This window comes from Aquarana catesbeiana, linkage group LG07 (assembly GCF_042186555.1).
Source record: "Aquarana catesbeiana isolate 2022-GZ linkage group LG07, ASM4218655v1, whole genome shotgun sequence".
Lineage (NCBI taxonomy): Eukaryota > Metazoa > Chordata > Amphibia > Anura > Ranidae > Aquarana > Aquarana catesbeiana.
This window is the reverse complement of record NC_133330.1, coordinates 236,070,265-236,085,679: the sequence shown is the minus strand read 5'-3', so window position 1 is coordinate 236,085,679 and position 15,415 is coordinate 236,070,265. Positions and strand designations below refer to the sequence as shown.

General features: G+C 43.9%; 1 protein-coding gene across 1 annotated transcript in view; it reads left to right on the top strand.

Moving 5' to 3' along the window:
• The window catches only part of LOC141103479 (very-long-chain enoyl-CoA reductase-like), a 130,235-nt gene that overhangs the window by 45,248 nt on the left and 69,572 nt on the right, over positions 1–15,415 (top strand). Inside the window, exons 3-5 of the mRNA XM_073593114.1 lie at positions 655–705; positions 847–898; positions 8,581–8,625. Of these exons, the coding sequence (XP_073449215.1) occupies positions 655–705; positions 847–898; positions 8,581–8,625 (148 nt within the window). The remainder of the gene's footprint in view (positions 1–654; positions 706–846; positions 899–8,580; positions 8,626–15,415) is intronic.

Here is a 15,415-nt window from a genome sequence, read left to right as displayed (position 1 = left end):
GGGAGATTTATCATCTTTGTCCTGTGTACCATTTTTATTGAACGTAAAAAAGAGAAAATCCCAAATGTTTTGTCCCAAGAAAAGAAAGAGGGGAAATCTTCCAATGGGGAGACTAATTCTGGTGGCCCGAGGGTCCCCAAGAGATTCACTTAATCTGCAGTGATTTCCGCTTGCTTATGTTCTGGTTATGAGACAGGATTTGTAGGTAAATCTCCCCAATGGGATAAAGAGGGCAAAAATTAACCTTGACAGGGGTTATAACCCTCCCTTTATCCAAAATAGGGAGTTTTTTGTTTTTTTTTTTTGTTGTGGGGGGGGGGGGGGGTTGCCTACAGTTCTACATAAAGCATAGTTTTTCCGATCTGATTTTTCTTCATGGGCAAATATGGTGCAATGTAACTTTTTGTGAATAATTCCACAATCGCAAGCACTGAGATGCATGCAACACTTGTCGTTCCCATGCTCGTAAAACATGACCTGGCATGGATCAGATTGCGCCGCGTGAATGAGGACTTGGAACATGTTGGAATGGTAATAAAGTACAGTACAAATGACAGAACATGTAGTATTTGAAAACTGACAAGATAGTGATAGAACATTCAACAGTTCTGGTATTACTACCACAGTATATTTATATGTACATATTGGTTTTAGGTGGAAATTCTAGACTGCAGAACAAAGCGGCAGTTGTGCTTTCTAGACAAGGTAAGTCATGGCAATACTTCTGGAGAATAATATTTGAGTTTAACTTGCCTATTGCTCATATGTAATACCAAAATGATATTTAATTTTCAAGTATAATAATTGCATTAGATGTTTCTAATACTCTTTTAACTTTTTATATAGGTAGAACCTAATCTTACAGTTGGTGACATAAAGTTGATGTTTCATAAGTGTTGTAAGTATTGCGCTTTGTTGAACTAATTTTGTTTGTAGTGTATAAGCCGGGGGAGGGATGCATTTTAATTAAGTAAACATGTTAATACTGGAACTTTTGAATTTTTTAGTAAGCTATTAAAACTTATATAATCTATTAATTCTGTTTTATGTATACTATAACAGTACATTTAGGAACTGTGCATATATGCATTTTTATTGCTACCCCAAAAGAGCCACTAAATTTTGTGGTCTCTTTGGACACCTGAAGATGGCACACCTCGCTCACCCAGCACTTACTGACACACCTTGAGGTATTTCAAATCATTTATTAAACCAAGCATAGCCTGAAAGGAGAACTGAACTGCATTTACCTAGCAACAGTATATAAAGACAGTGCTAACTTACTATAACTGCCCCAGTTTTATCCCACTGGCCAGTGATTTGATAAAAAAAAAAAAAAAATTGGATGACAAAGTCTGGGCTCCTGAAGAAAGCATAGCAGTTGATAGCAGACAAAGATTAACTTGTATGATGTTCGTCTTTTACCAGTCTCAGGGTGCCCTATTCTGAGTCTCTGGAGACATGCTGTGGTTCAAAGTTCAGTTCAAGTCAGACGAGGGCTATACATTGTTTCTCTCAATCATGCCTAGACTGTCACTCGTTTCCTTTCTTACAAGTGGTAGAAGTGCTCTCTGGTACAGTCTGATCACACCAGGCATCCAAATCGCACCCTCCCAGGGAGATGTTTCTCATTCTTTGCCTCTGAGTTCTCACCCAATTGTGACCAGCTATGGCAGGGATTCATTCATCCTGCAGCGGCTCAGTCTCTGATGAGCCCTCTTCTCCTGGGCAGCACAGCATCAGATAGCTGCAGCAAACTCTGGCAACGCTCCATTGTCCTCCCTTCCCTGCACACTTGTGCTTTCTCAAATGCTCCGCACAAGAAAAGGGTGAAAGCAGCTCATGGTCCCCATAGTGGCCTCCACCTTGCAGTCTGGTGGTAAAACAGAGCTCCCTTTCTCTAGAAGCCCAGTAAACTGTCTCTCTGCTCTGTTGCATCAGCCAATCATTGTCACACAGGATTTGCTGCAAATCACATTGCATGAAGCTTGTCCTCCAAAAAGGAGCAGAAGCTTCTTTTGGGTGACCGGGTTCACACAATGCGATTTGCTACAAGATAAATCATGCGGCAAAACTACACTGCATTTTAGGCGCCATTGAAAATGGCACCTGAACCTACGCTTTACGACTGTAGTGCATTTTGTTATTGTGGGCAGAATCTCAGTGATTCTGATACAATCCCAAAATGGCAAGTGTGAATGGAACCCAATTTATCACATTCCCTCTGTTTTCAGCTGCATAAGAGCTGGGGGAGGAGCAGCAGCACACCACTTCCCAGTGAAAGGCTGTGCGGGGGGGGGGGGCTGGTGCTATCAGGAAAAGTCTGATCATTGGAGGAGAGCAGGCTGCGTTCCCAGCACAGCTAGAGAACTGACCATGGTATGCTCCTTAGTGTGGTCTGTTTTTAATGGGGAAGCGGAGGGACTGACAGGAACACCAGGGATTTCACACAAAGGGAGCAATACAAAGAGAACAGGATACTATTTCATAAAAGTACATGGTACAGCAGCCACATCAGGAAAATGAAATGTTGGGTTTTCATACTCCTTTCTAATGCTTTTTTAAAGCAGAAGAAAGTCCATGTTTTGTATGGTTGAATTAAAGTCCCAATATGTAAAGTATATCTATCTAACCAATTTTTTATGAGTCAAACCACTGAAAGTGAGGGAACTTGTCACGTACCTGGTGATGGAGCCTGATATGCAGAGGACAGCCTCTCTTACAACTGACTTGGAGCCCCTGATAGAGCTGACAGGAAGCACCGAGATGCAGGATCGCTGGAGCTGGATCGGAGCACTCGGCCGGGCTGTATAGGTGTCTGTAGGAATCCCAGAGCAGTGGTAGGCAGGTAACTGGAGTGAGTAGACAACCGGTTCCCACAGGCAGAAGTGCAGGTGCAGCAGCAGGGATGGTAGCACCCTCGAGGCTGAAGAGAAGGCAGGTACAGGCAGGCCAGGTCATACACAAACGGGCACGTCAGGAACAGAGGCTGAAGCGGAAGCAGATTACAGGCCGGGTCGTCAGCAGACTGGCAGCGAAGTGGCAGAAGGAGCAGGCAGATGCAGAGTAGAGGACAAGCCGGGGTCAGATGCAGGCAGGAAACGGGAACGTCAGGAAGCAAGCCGGGTCACAACAGGAACGGAAGTCAGGTAGGTAATTGCAGGATACACAGGGAACGCTGTAGAGCAGACAGCACTGAGTCTGGAAACTGACTGAGTTTAAGTAGCCTGTTTGGGTGTCAAAAGCTGTCACAGGGTGTGTGTGCACCAATGGCATTCTGACAGGGGCAGAGGTAACAGGTCATCTTCTTGGGTGCTGGCATGCCCTTCCTGACAGAACTGCCTTCTTAGACCGTATGTTCCCACTGAAAGATTTCCCTCTATTGCTGTCCTGGTGGATTTTCCCTCACTCTTGGGTTCAGGTGACAAAGGCCACCAGGACAGATTGTATCACTAGACATAGACCGTAATAAATGTGACAAGTCAGCCAGGCCAACTCTTCCTTTCAAAAAACAAAAATAAAATAAACCCCCTTTGAATAATTTTCCTCTTCATACAGTATACAAGGCTCGTGTTTTTCCATTAAAGTACTAAGGCCAAAGCACTTTTGGCCCTACTTCTCCTCCTATAGCTCAAAGGAGTGCAGTTCGTTCTGTACTCCTGTGACCCATTTTCAGCCAACCCCAGGCTCAGGAAAGATCTCAACTTTTACAGTTGGGATCCACCCAAATGCCTGGACCGGCAGATGGCTCAGCCTCTCAGCGATCCGCTGGGAGACTGAGCCAGCCACTCCCGCCCCTCAGCCCAGTGCTCTAGTGAGTGTTGGAAGGGCAGAGTGGAGAACTGGTGACTGACTAGCTAGAGCTGAGCAAACAGCGGCATTTGATCACTCAGTTCTGTCTTAATGCCAACAGGGGACAGATGCATCATGGATCAATGCTGCATCCATCTAAGTATAAATGTTTTTTGGGGTGGCGCTTTTTTTTTTTTTTTTTTCTTTTTGCAAACCTATACTTCACTTTTTAAATGGTTTTAATTTGTTTTTATCTGGTTTTAGGAATTGAGAAAAGGTGTGAAACGGATCACATTTTAGGGCATATTTATGTAAAATGGAACAATGAGAGAAAAAATGGGATTAAATGAGTTCAATTTACACTTTACATATAACAGCAATAAATGTCCCTGCGACTGTTAATATTATCATTAACATTGGGCTGTGACTGTGAATTAAGAATAGTAATTGCTGTAGGTTTCCTAATGGGATTTTCTTATTCCATTTAGCTGCAGGCGTTGTTTTATACACTTAAGCAGCGATTGTGGATTTATATTATATTGATAAAATATTGAAATGATAATACTATGTTGGTTTACAAAATGTAAATGATGTGAGCATTTGCATTCTTTTATCATGTTTTGAGTCTGTCCAAGATGGTGCGGGGGGGTTTTTTTACACACCTGTGAATTATATCCCTGCCCCCTGCTGGTGGGTTGGCGGGCTTATTAAAAGTCTGTGCTCATTGTTCTATGCTATGAGTAAAGCTTAGGTTGGATATTAACATGTGAGGCACTAAAGTTTGAGAGAGTTTTTTTAGTCCTATTACAAGGAATGTAAACATCCCTTGTAATAGGAAAAAAAGCATTAGAGGACCTCTTAAATATGAGATCTGGGGTCAAAGACCTCAGATCTCTTTTAGACTAAAATGCAATAGTTTTTTGAAAGTCCCTTTTTTTTTTTTTTTTTTTTTTTTAAGAGCTATAGGTGGAAGTGACGTTTTGAAGTTTCTTCCGCCCTGCAATGGTATTGAGCCAGGTGGGGCCATCTTCCGTTCACTCGGCTCCATGCCAAGCTGGGGACAGGATCCCATTGCCTCCGCCAGCAGGTCTGGTAAGCAGCAGAGGGCACCGGAGCGCGGCGTGGGGGGCCCTCTCCTGCCACCAATAAGTTATCTCATGGCAAATCTGCCTCTGAGACCACTTATGAATATTCCACTTCAAAGAGCCGCCATATGACGGCAGGCGGTCCGTAAGTGCTTAATAGTCCCTTTTTGTTTTGAGAATTTTGTATAGAGTGGAAACTATGGAGTGTCTATAGTTATACTTTATTCCTAGATGTGCTTATTTTTACCTTTTTTAATGGCTTTCGGTTGGGCTTCTGCGGTCTGGGTACCCTAAACTTGTCCTTCCATGGCACAGAAGCCGGTCCTCCCAAAGGGAGGTTTTGATTTCATATCATAAAGATGTTATTTGAATATGTGCAGTAATTGTTATACAAAAAGGTTGACTAAATTCAGTTTGCGAGAAATAGAAGTAGATCTTCAATCCGTGTTAATTTTGACATCAAATTTCGATTTCATTTTTAGTCTTTTGACTAAAATGCCATTTTAGTTAGCTTTTAGTCGACTAACATAATACCAGAGATTTTAGGTGACTAAAGTCGAATTGGTTTGGTTATATTTTAATGCATTATTTAGGCATTTCTAGAATTGCCAAACTCATACTCCTGGAGTAAACATGTAATAACATTATGGTATTGAGGTTTGAACATGCACTACAGACAGATTTAGCTGTTGCAATATAGAAAGTCTTTATAAATTAAAACCAAGTTTCATAAACCAATAATATTGCTTTTTGGCAAAAGTACAACTTGAAAATATATTAAAAAAAAAAAAAAAAAAAAAAACCTCTATTGGCTATAATGCCATGGCACATATTACCTGAATATATTATCAACATTAAATATTAAGAAAATAAATAAGCCTTTTTTCTTTTTGCAGCTTAGTAGATGACCCCTGCATATTATGTGGTAGTGCAGTGTTCATTTTTAGGTCAAATTTCAATTTAGTTTGTTAGTCTTTTGACTAAAATGGCATTATAGTTTGTTGTATTTTAGTCATCTCAATTGTTTGTTGTATTTTAGTCGACTAAAATAGAATTTTGTGTACGAAAATATTTTAGTCCACGAAATTAACGTGGTCTTCAATGCTGTTTTCTATTTGAGCATGTTTTCCTTTGTTTTTTTGAGACTAGGTTAGTGATGTAGCTGGGGGCAGAGTTGTGGATGGCTTTAAAAGTTGTATTTTTGAATTTTATTTGTTGGGTGAGCGGGAGCCAATGGAGGATACTGAATGGTGGGTAAGGTTTATCAATCTGACAGCATTAAGAGAGATGGCCTATGTAAAGGTGATCCATTGAGAAAGGAGTTGCAGTAGTTGAGGCGAGAGAACCAGGGAATGCATTAAAAGCTTTTGTGGTGTCATTGGTTAAGAAGGGGTGTATTGTGGAGATGTTGAGGCAGCAAGATTTGGACAGTGATTAGATGTAGGGCTAAGGCTACTTTCACACTGGGGTGGGGGATTTAGCAACGCTTTACCGCTGTTATAGCGGTGCTTCTTGGCTGCTAGCGGGGTGCTTTTAACCTCTGCTAGCGGCCGAGGAAAGGGTGAAAAGCTCTGCTGCCGAAGCGATTTGCAGGCGCTTTGGCATCGGTGCCCATTGATTTCAATTGCAGGGGCTGTTTAGGAGCGCTGTATACGCAGCTCCCACACCTCCCCAAAGATGCTGCTTGCAGGACTTTTTTTTTTTTTTTTTTTCTATCTCCTGCAAGCGCACTGCCCCAGTGTGAAAGCACTGTGGTTTTCACACTGGGGCTGCAGAAGAAGCAGTTTACCGGTGCTTTGCAGGCGCTATTTTTTAGCACACAAACCTGGCCTGTAAATGCCTCAGTGTAAAAAGTTGCCTTAGAGTTAAGATTCCAGCATTATACCTAACAATCTGGCATGCAGGGATGGGCTGATAATTGTACTATTGATCTTGACAGAAGTCGGGGAAAGGGACAGGTGGAGGAAATATGAGCTTGGTTTTGAAAAGATTGGGTTTGAGGAAGTGGTGTGACATCCAGGCTGATGTCTGTCAGTAAATTGGGTGATGTGTGAGGAGACTAAGTTGTGGGGTAGAAAGTTGGCTTTGGGGGCCTGTCAGCATAGAAATAGTATTGAAAGCCATGGGAGGCTATCGACTGACCCAGGGAGGGAGGTGTAGATCGAGTATACGAGAGGTCCAAGAACATGGGTCACATTAAAGTATAACTAAAGGCAAAATTATTAGTTTTGGATAGTGGAGAGGGATACAACAGGCAGCAAATGGATACACAGGCAGCAAAAATAACCGACAGGTCTTCACCTGTCGGTTATTTTTGCTGCCTGTGTATCCATTAGGGGATTCACGCTCTGTGTCCTATTATTGAAAGTAAAAACATTTTGGATTGTCCTGCGAAAAGTAATGGAGGGGAATTCTTCCCATAGAGACACTAGTTCTGTTGACCTGGGGGTCCCCAAGAGGATTCCCTTTGCAGAGATTTCTTCTCACTTCCTGTTTGGCTATGGGACAGAAGGTGGAGTCAATTCTCCCCAATGGGAGAAAGATAGCAAAAAACCTTACAGGAGTTATAACACTCCCTTCCTCTATCCAAAATGAAAAACAGTTTTGCCTATAGTTCTAGTCTAAAGGTGACATTCTGAAGTGATTTATTTTGGGCTGTCCACACAACCCCCCCAGAGGTTGCACTATTTGCTGTGTGGTCAGAGGACTTGTTTCTAATGAATGCCTATACCCCTCTTCATGCATTCCGGAGGTTGTTTAGAGCTGGCCATAATCTGTATGGTCTTTGTCAGCCCAATTGGCTGAACAAGAGCTCATTTTATTCTTGCATCTACAGTTACAGCATGGATGGACACCTCTTTCCTGCTGGCTATTGTTTTCTGTGTTGTATATCCGTGGCTGTCAGAATACCAGAAAACCTGTAGCATCGATTTGTATACAGCTGTTTTGCAGGCCATTTTCTGCTTGGCTTCTTTGATTTTCAGATCAAAGGATCTCGGGTGCAGATGATCCTGACGGGGCCACCCATCAGGAACCAGACAAAATTTGGTGTGTATGGTTAGCCTCAGATGGTTTCTAAGATCACACTGCTGATTTTAAAAGGACTACTAAAGCCTAATTCTAAAACCAGTGCCAACCGACAAGGAAAACTGAAGGACAAAATGGCATTAGTAATTATTACCTTGTTCAACATTTCCAAAACACCAGTCTCCTAATACATCAGCAGAACACTTATCTATGCAAGCCGATTTTCTAGCTGAGGAATGAAGTTGTTGATTTAAATCATTTTCTTACACAGCATAGCATTCTGTTGTGGAGTTTGTGACCCATGAATTCTTTTCAGGTCAGCTATAAACATTAAGTGCCATCAATTCTTTACTTCACGTGCTTTTACCATCAAAATTCTTGAATAGCAAGAGTTGTGCAATAACCAATTCAGCAATCTGGCTAGGTATTCTGCTGATGCATTTAAATGAAAAATGACACTCACATATTTTACCATCCAAATTGGTTGTGTGACTTAAAATGTTGGAAAAAGAATAAATCACAAATCTTTCAGTATAAATTACATTATACATCATGGTGAATCATCTGCAGATTGTAGGGAATAATGATTATTTGAGTAATAGATTTAATCATTTTATAGCACAGCTGTGGTTTATTTTTGCAGTGTGAGATTGTTAATGCTTGTCTTCTTTTTCAGTTCCTAAGTGGTATCCAGCAAGGCAGTCAATACGGTTAGAGCCCAGTATGTTGAATTCATTTTTGCTGTAATGTTTTGTAGTTGTCAGTTTTTATTTCCTATTTAAATGGTAACGATAATGGTTGCAGGTTCATTTACAACCCATTTTTATACAAAGTTTATCAATTTTAAACTGCTTTTATATCTGGCCAACTTGGAGGGGGAGGCTAAATGAGGACGAGAAATCCCTGCTCTGACTCATTCTGCTATGTGTGCAATTGCCGATTGAGATATTGTGCATTGTAAATTTTACAATTTTTTTGTAAGCAATTTTTTGCATACAATTCGAATGCCTAAAAAGTTGGTATGCTGTTTATATATAAAAACAGAATGGAATGATTTGCAAATCTCAAACCCATATTTCACAATAGAAAACCTATCAAACCTATTTTAAACTGAGAAAATGTACCACTTTAGGAAAATGTCATTTTGAAATTGATGGCAGCAACACCTTGAAAAGTTTGGACAGGAAAACAAAAAGCTGGCAAAGTGGTATGAAGGAATAGCTGGAATAACCTTTTTGCAAATAAAGTTAGTTGGCAACAGGCCAGTAAAATGATTGGGTATAAAAAGGGCATCTTGGAGAGTCAAGTGTCTCAGATGGGCAGAGGTTCACCAATCTGTGAAAAGCTGCATCTAAAAATTGTAAAACAATTCCAGAATAATGTTGGGACCGTGCCATATTTATTACAGTGTAGCATCCCATCTTAACACTCTGTAAACGTCTGGTAACTGAGGAGGCAGTTTTGGGAGAAGAATGTTGTCCCATTCTTGCCTGAGCATATGCAGTGCTAAATCCTGGATATATCTTTCAGCATTGATGGTGTGTATGGAATGGGCAGCTTGCACATCTGAAAAGGCACCAATGTACCCCTCCATATCGTCATAGATGCAAGCTCTTGGATGCGGCACCCATGCTTGCCAAAATGTTGAATTTGGATTCGTCTGACCAACAATTTTTTTGAGAAATGTTGCTGTGGAGGGGTGTGCTGTGTGGGGTTTTTGGGTTGTTTGGTTTAATGTGATTTTGTTTGAATAATTTGTATTGTTTTAATGTTTGCTTATAAAAATAAAAAGATCCGATTTTAAAAAAAAGGAAAGAAATGATCAGTCAGAACTGCAGGGCTGTGTGAATTATCTGCAGTGAAATGTTTTGCAATCAGTCGGCAACTCGATCACACAGCCCTGCAGCATTGAAGGCTTGCTTTTATGAATGGACAGTCGGCACTGGCGAGTGGTGTGATAGAGCTGCCCACTGCTAGTAAATATCCACTGCACAGGCAGATGGATCATAGCCCTATCAGTGCAAAGTGATCTTAGTTTTATTGAACAGTCATGGCTATGATCTGCTAGTGCCTTGCCTGCCTACTAGGAGCCGGCAGCTTCATCACACAGCCCTGCAGTGCTGATGAGCAGTCAGCTTGGGGAGGGAGCTGGGTCTCAGTGCTGTAACTGCCACAGGGACACCCATAAACAGGGATGCAGACAGGGCTGGAGCAACAGCACTCACACAACATTTTATTTTGAACCACTGCAAAAATGTTAAACGGAACAAGTGCTTTGTGCAGAGGCGCAAAGAAATTTAACTACCTTTTTTTTTTTTTCTCTTAAATTGGTATGAGCAATGATTTTTAACTTGTGATATTTTTTTTTTTTTTTTTTTTTTTTTTTTTTTACTCTCCCTAGATACACGCTTACCTCTGATAACCACAGCCTCAGGTGTGGGTTTTTTCAAATCATAGCCACAGATCTACATTACCCTGGCCTCACTTGTGCAGAAGCTCCCAATAAATGTTTTATGGATCTGTCTTGAGTGTCTCCAGCATCAGGAGATGGTCCCATGGAAGTCTATAAGATTTTATTGCCCATGCAAGGCCAGGGCCCTGAAGACGTGGTGTGAGATATAAACAAATACTGGAGGCTATGGCATTTGAATTAGTGGGTATTTGGAGAGGGGGGTGGAGTGAGGTTAAGAAAAAAGGGCAATAACGATAAGTGAACTTTTTGTCTTGAAATACCTTTTTTATGACTGAATTGAACCAAAAACTAAAGTGTATTGCAGATTACCAATTCTTGTAGTGGATGCATTTTTTCCCTCCCCGTCTTTCAGGACAGCCACAATAAGACATTGGCTCCTCCTCCTCTTCCTTTGGAAACACTGCGCCAGCCCTCCATAAATTTTCACCTCCCCCTGCCAGCCTCAGTCATTTGTGTTTTCCCCCCAGTGGGGAGACGCTGCGCAGGAACCTCGCCTAAGACAGTCAGACTGGGGGCTGTATTTTTAGTCCCTGTTTTGGAGACTGGTTCTACCAGGGCAGTGGCATGGTACTCACCGGCCGCATGTTTGCCTCCCCAGCGTGCAAGTGAAAGACCGGTGGCCCGCTATCACAGCCAACGTTGTTGGTAGGGAAGCTTCACTATTTCCCCTGTACAGGCCGCAGAGTGGAACCAGGCAGGCCGGACGGCGGATGATTTCATTTCCGGCGGGGGGGGGGGCGCGGAAGTTTTCCCTTTGACCTGCGACTTCCGGTTCCGGGTCGCAGGGCTGATAGGGGGCCGGGCAGAGGCTGGAGACGAGTCGGAGCGCAGCACAGGCAGTGTGAACACTCTACAGGCAGCACCGCCAGCATGTCGGAAGCAGACACTCAAACAGCGCTCAGTGATGCCAGCTCCAGCTATCTGACGGGTAAGGGCACCCTGGGGAAGGGTCCTTCCTGCCTAGGATTTTTCTCTCCCACCATGGTTCCTGTAATGGGGGGGGGGAACCCCTCTAGGTGGTCGGGGGGGTGGGGGGAGAGACCAAGTTCCTTATTCTTTTAGAAGGGGCTAGGTACTCCCCATGGTGGTTTTCTCTGTGTAATGTCTGAGGATATTGATTTGTGTGTTTTTGTATGCACTTTAGAAAGCTACTGAGAAAAAACACGCATAGCTCTAATGCCCTGTACACACGGTCGGATTTTCCGACTGAAAATGTGTGATAGGACCTTGTTGTTGGAAATTCCGACAGTGTGTGGGCTCATCACACATTTTCCATCGGATTTTCCGACACACAAAGTTTGAGAGCAGGCTATAAAACTTTCTGACAACAAAATCCGTTGTCGGAATTTCCGATCGTGTGTACACAACGCCGACGCACAAAATGCCACGCATGCTCAGAATAAGTAAAGAGATGAAAGCTATTGGCTACTGCCCTGTTTATAGTCCCGACGTACGTGTTTAAGTCACCGCGTTCAGAACGATTGGATTTTCCGACAACTTTGTGTGACCGTGTGTATGCAAGACAAGTTTGAGCCAACATCCGTCGGAAAAAATCCTAGGATTTTGTTGTCGGAATGTCCGACCGTGTGTACGGGGCATAAGAGTGCACCTCCTGTAGGGACACCCTAGGGGAGGTTGTAAAAAAAAATGTATGTAAAGATTGTATTGATGCTCTGGTTAGCGAAAGGGCATCAGAACAGGAGACAGGGTTAGCAGCATTGGTTAAAGAGTTGTCGTCAACTTTTTCAGTCTTTCAAAGCCTTGTTTGAGGGCTTACAATTTCCTGCTAATCCCTCACCTGCAACACAGTACAGCCCCGCCCCTGGCACAGGGCTCTACATCTTTCCAACCTATGCCCACTGCTTTGGCAGAGGAGACTGCGGGGCTTCCAGAGAGAGGAGGCTAGGGAGGAACCAGACAGTGCTACCTCCGGTTCACGGGACGAATCGGAGGGAGAGAACTGGGATGGGGAGTCCAGGAAGCCCTCAAGATACAAACTGTCCCTTGATGAGGTAGAGGACCTTTTTAGGGGCAGTCTATACCACTCTGGGTATTCAGGTGGATAAGAAACCCCTATCTCTCCACAACCAAATGTATAAGGGCTTGGGAGAACAGAAAAAAGTTTTCCCAGTCCACAAGGTCCTGGTAGAGACGGTCAAAAAGGAATGGCAGGATCCTGAGCGGAAACCCTTCTTTTCCAGGTCCCCGTTTTCGGATGACCCTGCGTCAATCTGGAACAAGAACCCCAGACTGGACGCAGCTTTCTCGCAAGTTTCCAGAAAAACAGATCTGGCCTTTGAGGATTTAGAGGCTCTGACAGATGCCATGGACAAGAGAATTGATTCTCTTCTAAAAAAAAAAAGACCTGGGAATCAACTCTGGGTAATCTAAAACCAGAGATGGCTGTCACAGTGGTGGCACTTTGAGGCAGGTATGGCAAAAGAGACCATTTTGTCATCCTTTCCGACTATTTTGCGAGGGGTAGCATATATAGCGGATGCTTCTGCTGAGTCGGTTTGCATGTCAGCCAGGACCCCTACACGAGCCAACTCAGCCAGAAGGGCCCTCTGGCTCTAAACATGGCCAGGCGACAATGCCTCAAATTAAATTTATGTGGCATTCCGCTGACTGGGGACCTTCTGTTCGGCCCAGGTCTGGAAACGGTATTAGACCGCACAGCCGATAAGAAAATGACGTTCCCGTGAAAGTGAAACCCCCAACTCAGACCAAGAGGGGGTTTTGTCCACAAAGACCCCCCCCCCCCAGAATTGTAATATGGTGTCATTGGATCTCAGACGCCTACCTCCACGTCCCTATTGCGGAAACTTTTCAAAAGTTCCTGTGCCTAGCTGTGAAGGTAGAGGAAGAAACCATTCATCTGCAGTTTCGGGCACTGCCATTCAGCCTATCCTCATCACCCCGAGTATTTACAAAGGTCATGGCAAAAGCCATGGCTTTTCTGCGACTGCGAGTATCCATTATTGTATACTTGGACGATTTACTCAACTTCGCAGTATCTCCAGAGCAGCTAATCAGGGATCTGGAACTAACAAAACAAACCCTGACAGGGCTAGGATGGCTGAATCTGGAAAAGTCCAGTTTAATTCTAGCTCAGCAAATCTCCTATCTGGGATACCTGCTGGACTCAACACAGCTGAGTTTTTTTCTCCCAGCCGAAAAGATACTAAAGGTGGACAGAGCGGTAGCTTCCCTCCAAAGTAACAGCAGGTATCAATAAGGGCAGCAATGTGAACCCTGGGCTTGCTGACCTCTGCCATCCCGGCGGTCCAATGGGCAGGCCTACACTTCCGTCCCCTGCAGGCCTTTGTTCTAAAGGTGTTGGATCACAGCCAGGAGTCATTGGACACCGTTACAATTCCTCCTCGGGTCAAAAGATCCCTCTGGTGGTGGAGGAAGCAGATAAATCTGTCACAGGGGTGCCTGTGGATCATTCCAGTGTCCAGAGTGATTATCACAGACACAAGCGGCAGAGGCTGGGGAGTACACTTGGGATCTCGGCCAGCATAGGGGACGTGGAAAAAAAAAAAAAGAACTCTAGGTCATCCAACTGGAAAGAACTAAAAGCAGATGGATTGGCACTCGAAGCCTTCAGAAGGGAACTCCTGGACCAACATATCCAGGTGCGTTCGGACAACTCCTCGGTCATTGCTTATATAAACGAGCAGGGTGGCATGAGGAGCGGAGTCCTGTTGAGTCTAGCAACAGAGATCCTGAGCTGGGTAGAAGCCAAAGCACTTTCCCTTTCATCAGTGTTTCTAAAGGGGGAAGAGAATGTAGTGGCCGACAACTTCCTCAGCCAAAAGCAACTGAGAAGGCGACTGGGTCCTCAATCAGGAGGTTTTCGACCTTGGTCAGGACGGGGGGGGGGGGGGGGCCCTAGGCCGGTGGACCTATTTGCTTCAAGGAGCAATGCAAAGACCCCATGCTTCTTCTCACTAAACAGATGGGAAAATGCTCCTAGGAATAGATGCCCTGACACAAAGCTGGCACTTCAAAACTTGCTATGCCTTCCCACCTCCGGTTCTACTTCCAGCTGTACTAAGAAAATTTCAGTTAGAAAACACCTCTCTAATCTTAGTGGTTACGCATTGGCCCAAATGGGCTTGGTTTTCGATACTCAGGCAGTTGGCAGTGGAACCCCCCTGGCTCCTTCTGCTTCCAAAGGATCTCCTATCACAGGGCCCAGTTCTCTATCCCCAGGTACACCGCTGGAACTTAGCAGCCTGGCTTCTGAAGAGGATATACTAAAAACCAAGGGTTTTTCTGATCAACTAGTAGCCACCCTTCTCAATAGTAAGGAGACACGCCAAATCTACCAAAAGGTTTGGGGACGCTTTAGAGAATGTTTTAGAGAACTCCTTTTAAGGTGCAGAGCCCTATAGCAGTCTTGGAGTTTTTGCAATGCAAGGCAGATAAGGTGCTAGCCACCAGTACCCTTAAGAGCCAAGTCTCAGAAATCCCTGGCCACCAACCCCTGGGTGGACAGATTTTTCAAAGCTCTAGCAAGACAGAGGCCAGTGCAGGGTCCATCCTTACCTAAGTGGGACCTTTTTCCCTGGTCTTGCAGGCCCTAACGGAGCCTCCATTTGAGCCTTTTAGAAGCTTTTGCTCTAAAGGACTTAACTTACAAAATCATTTTTTTTTAGTGGCAGTGACCACTGCTAGGAGGGTCAGCGAAATGGAGGCTCTTTCAGTTAGACCCCCCTTTTTGTGTTATTTTTTTGGATCGTGACTTTTTTAAGACTGATCCAGCTTTTTTTTACCAAAGGTGGCTTCAAAATACCATAGAAGCCAGGAGGTAATTCTGCCCACTTTTTGCCCTAATCCCTTAAGTGAAAGGGAATTTAGGTTCTATACTTTAGACGTAAGATGTATCCTACAGTATTCAGAGCTGACGAAGAGTTTTAGAAAGTCCGACTCTGTTTGTTTTGTTTGGTGCAAGGAGGGGGCAGAAGGACTCTAGACACACCATTGCCAGATGGCTCAGGGTATCCATTAGCCAGGCCTACAAACTGGC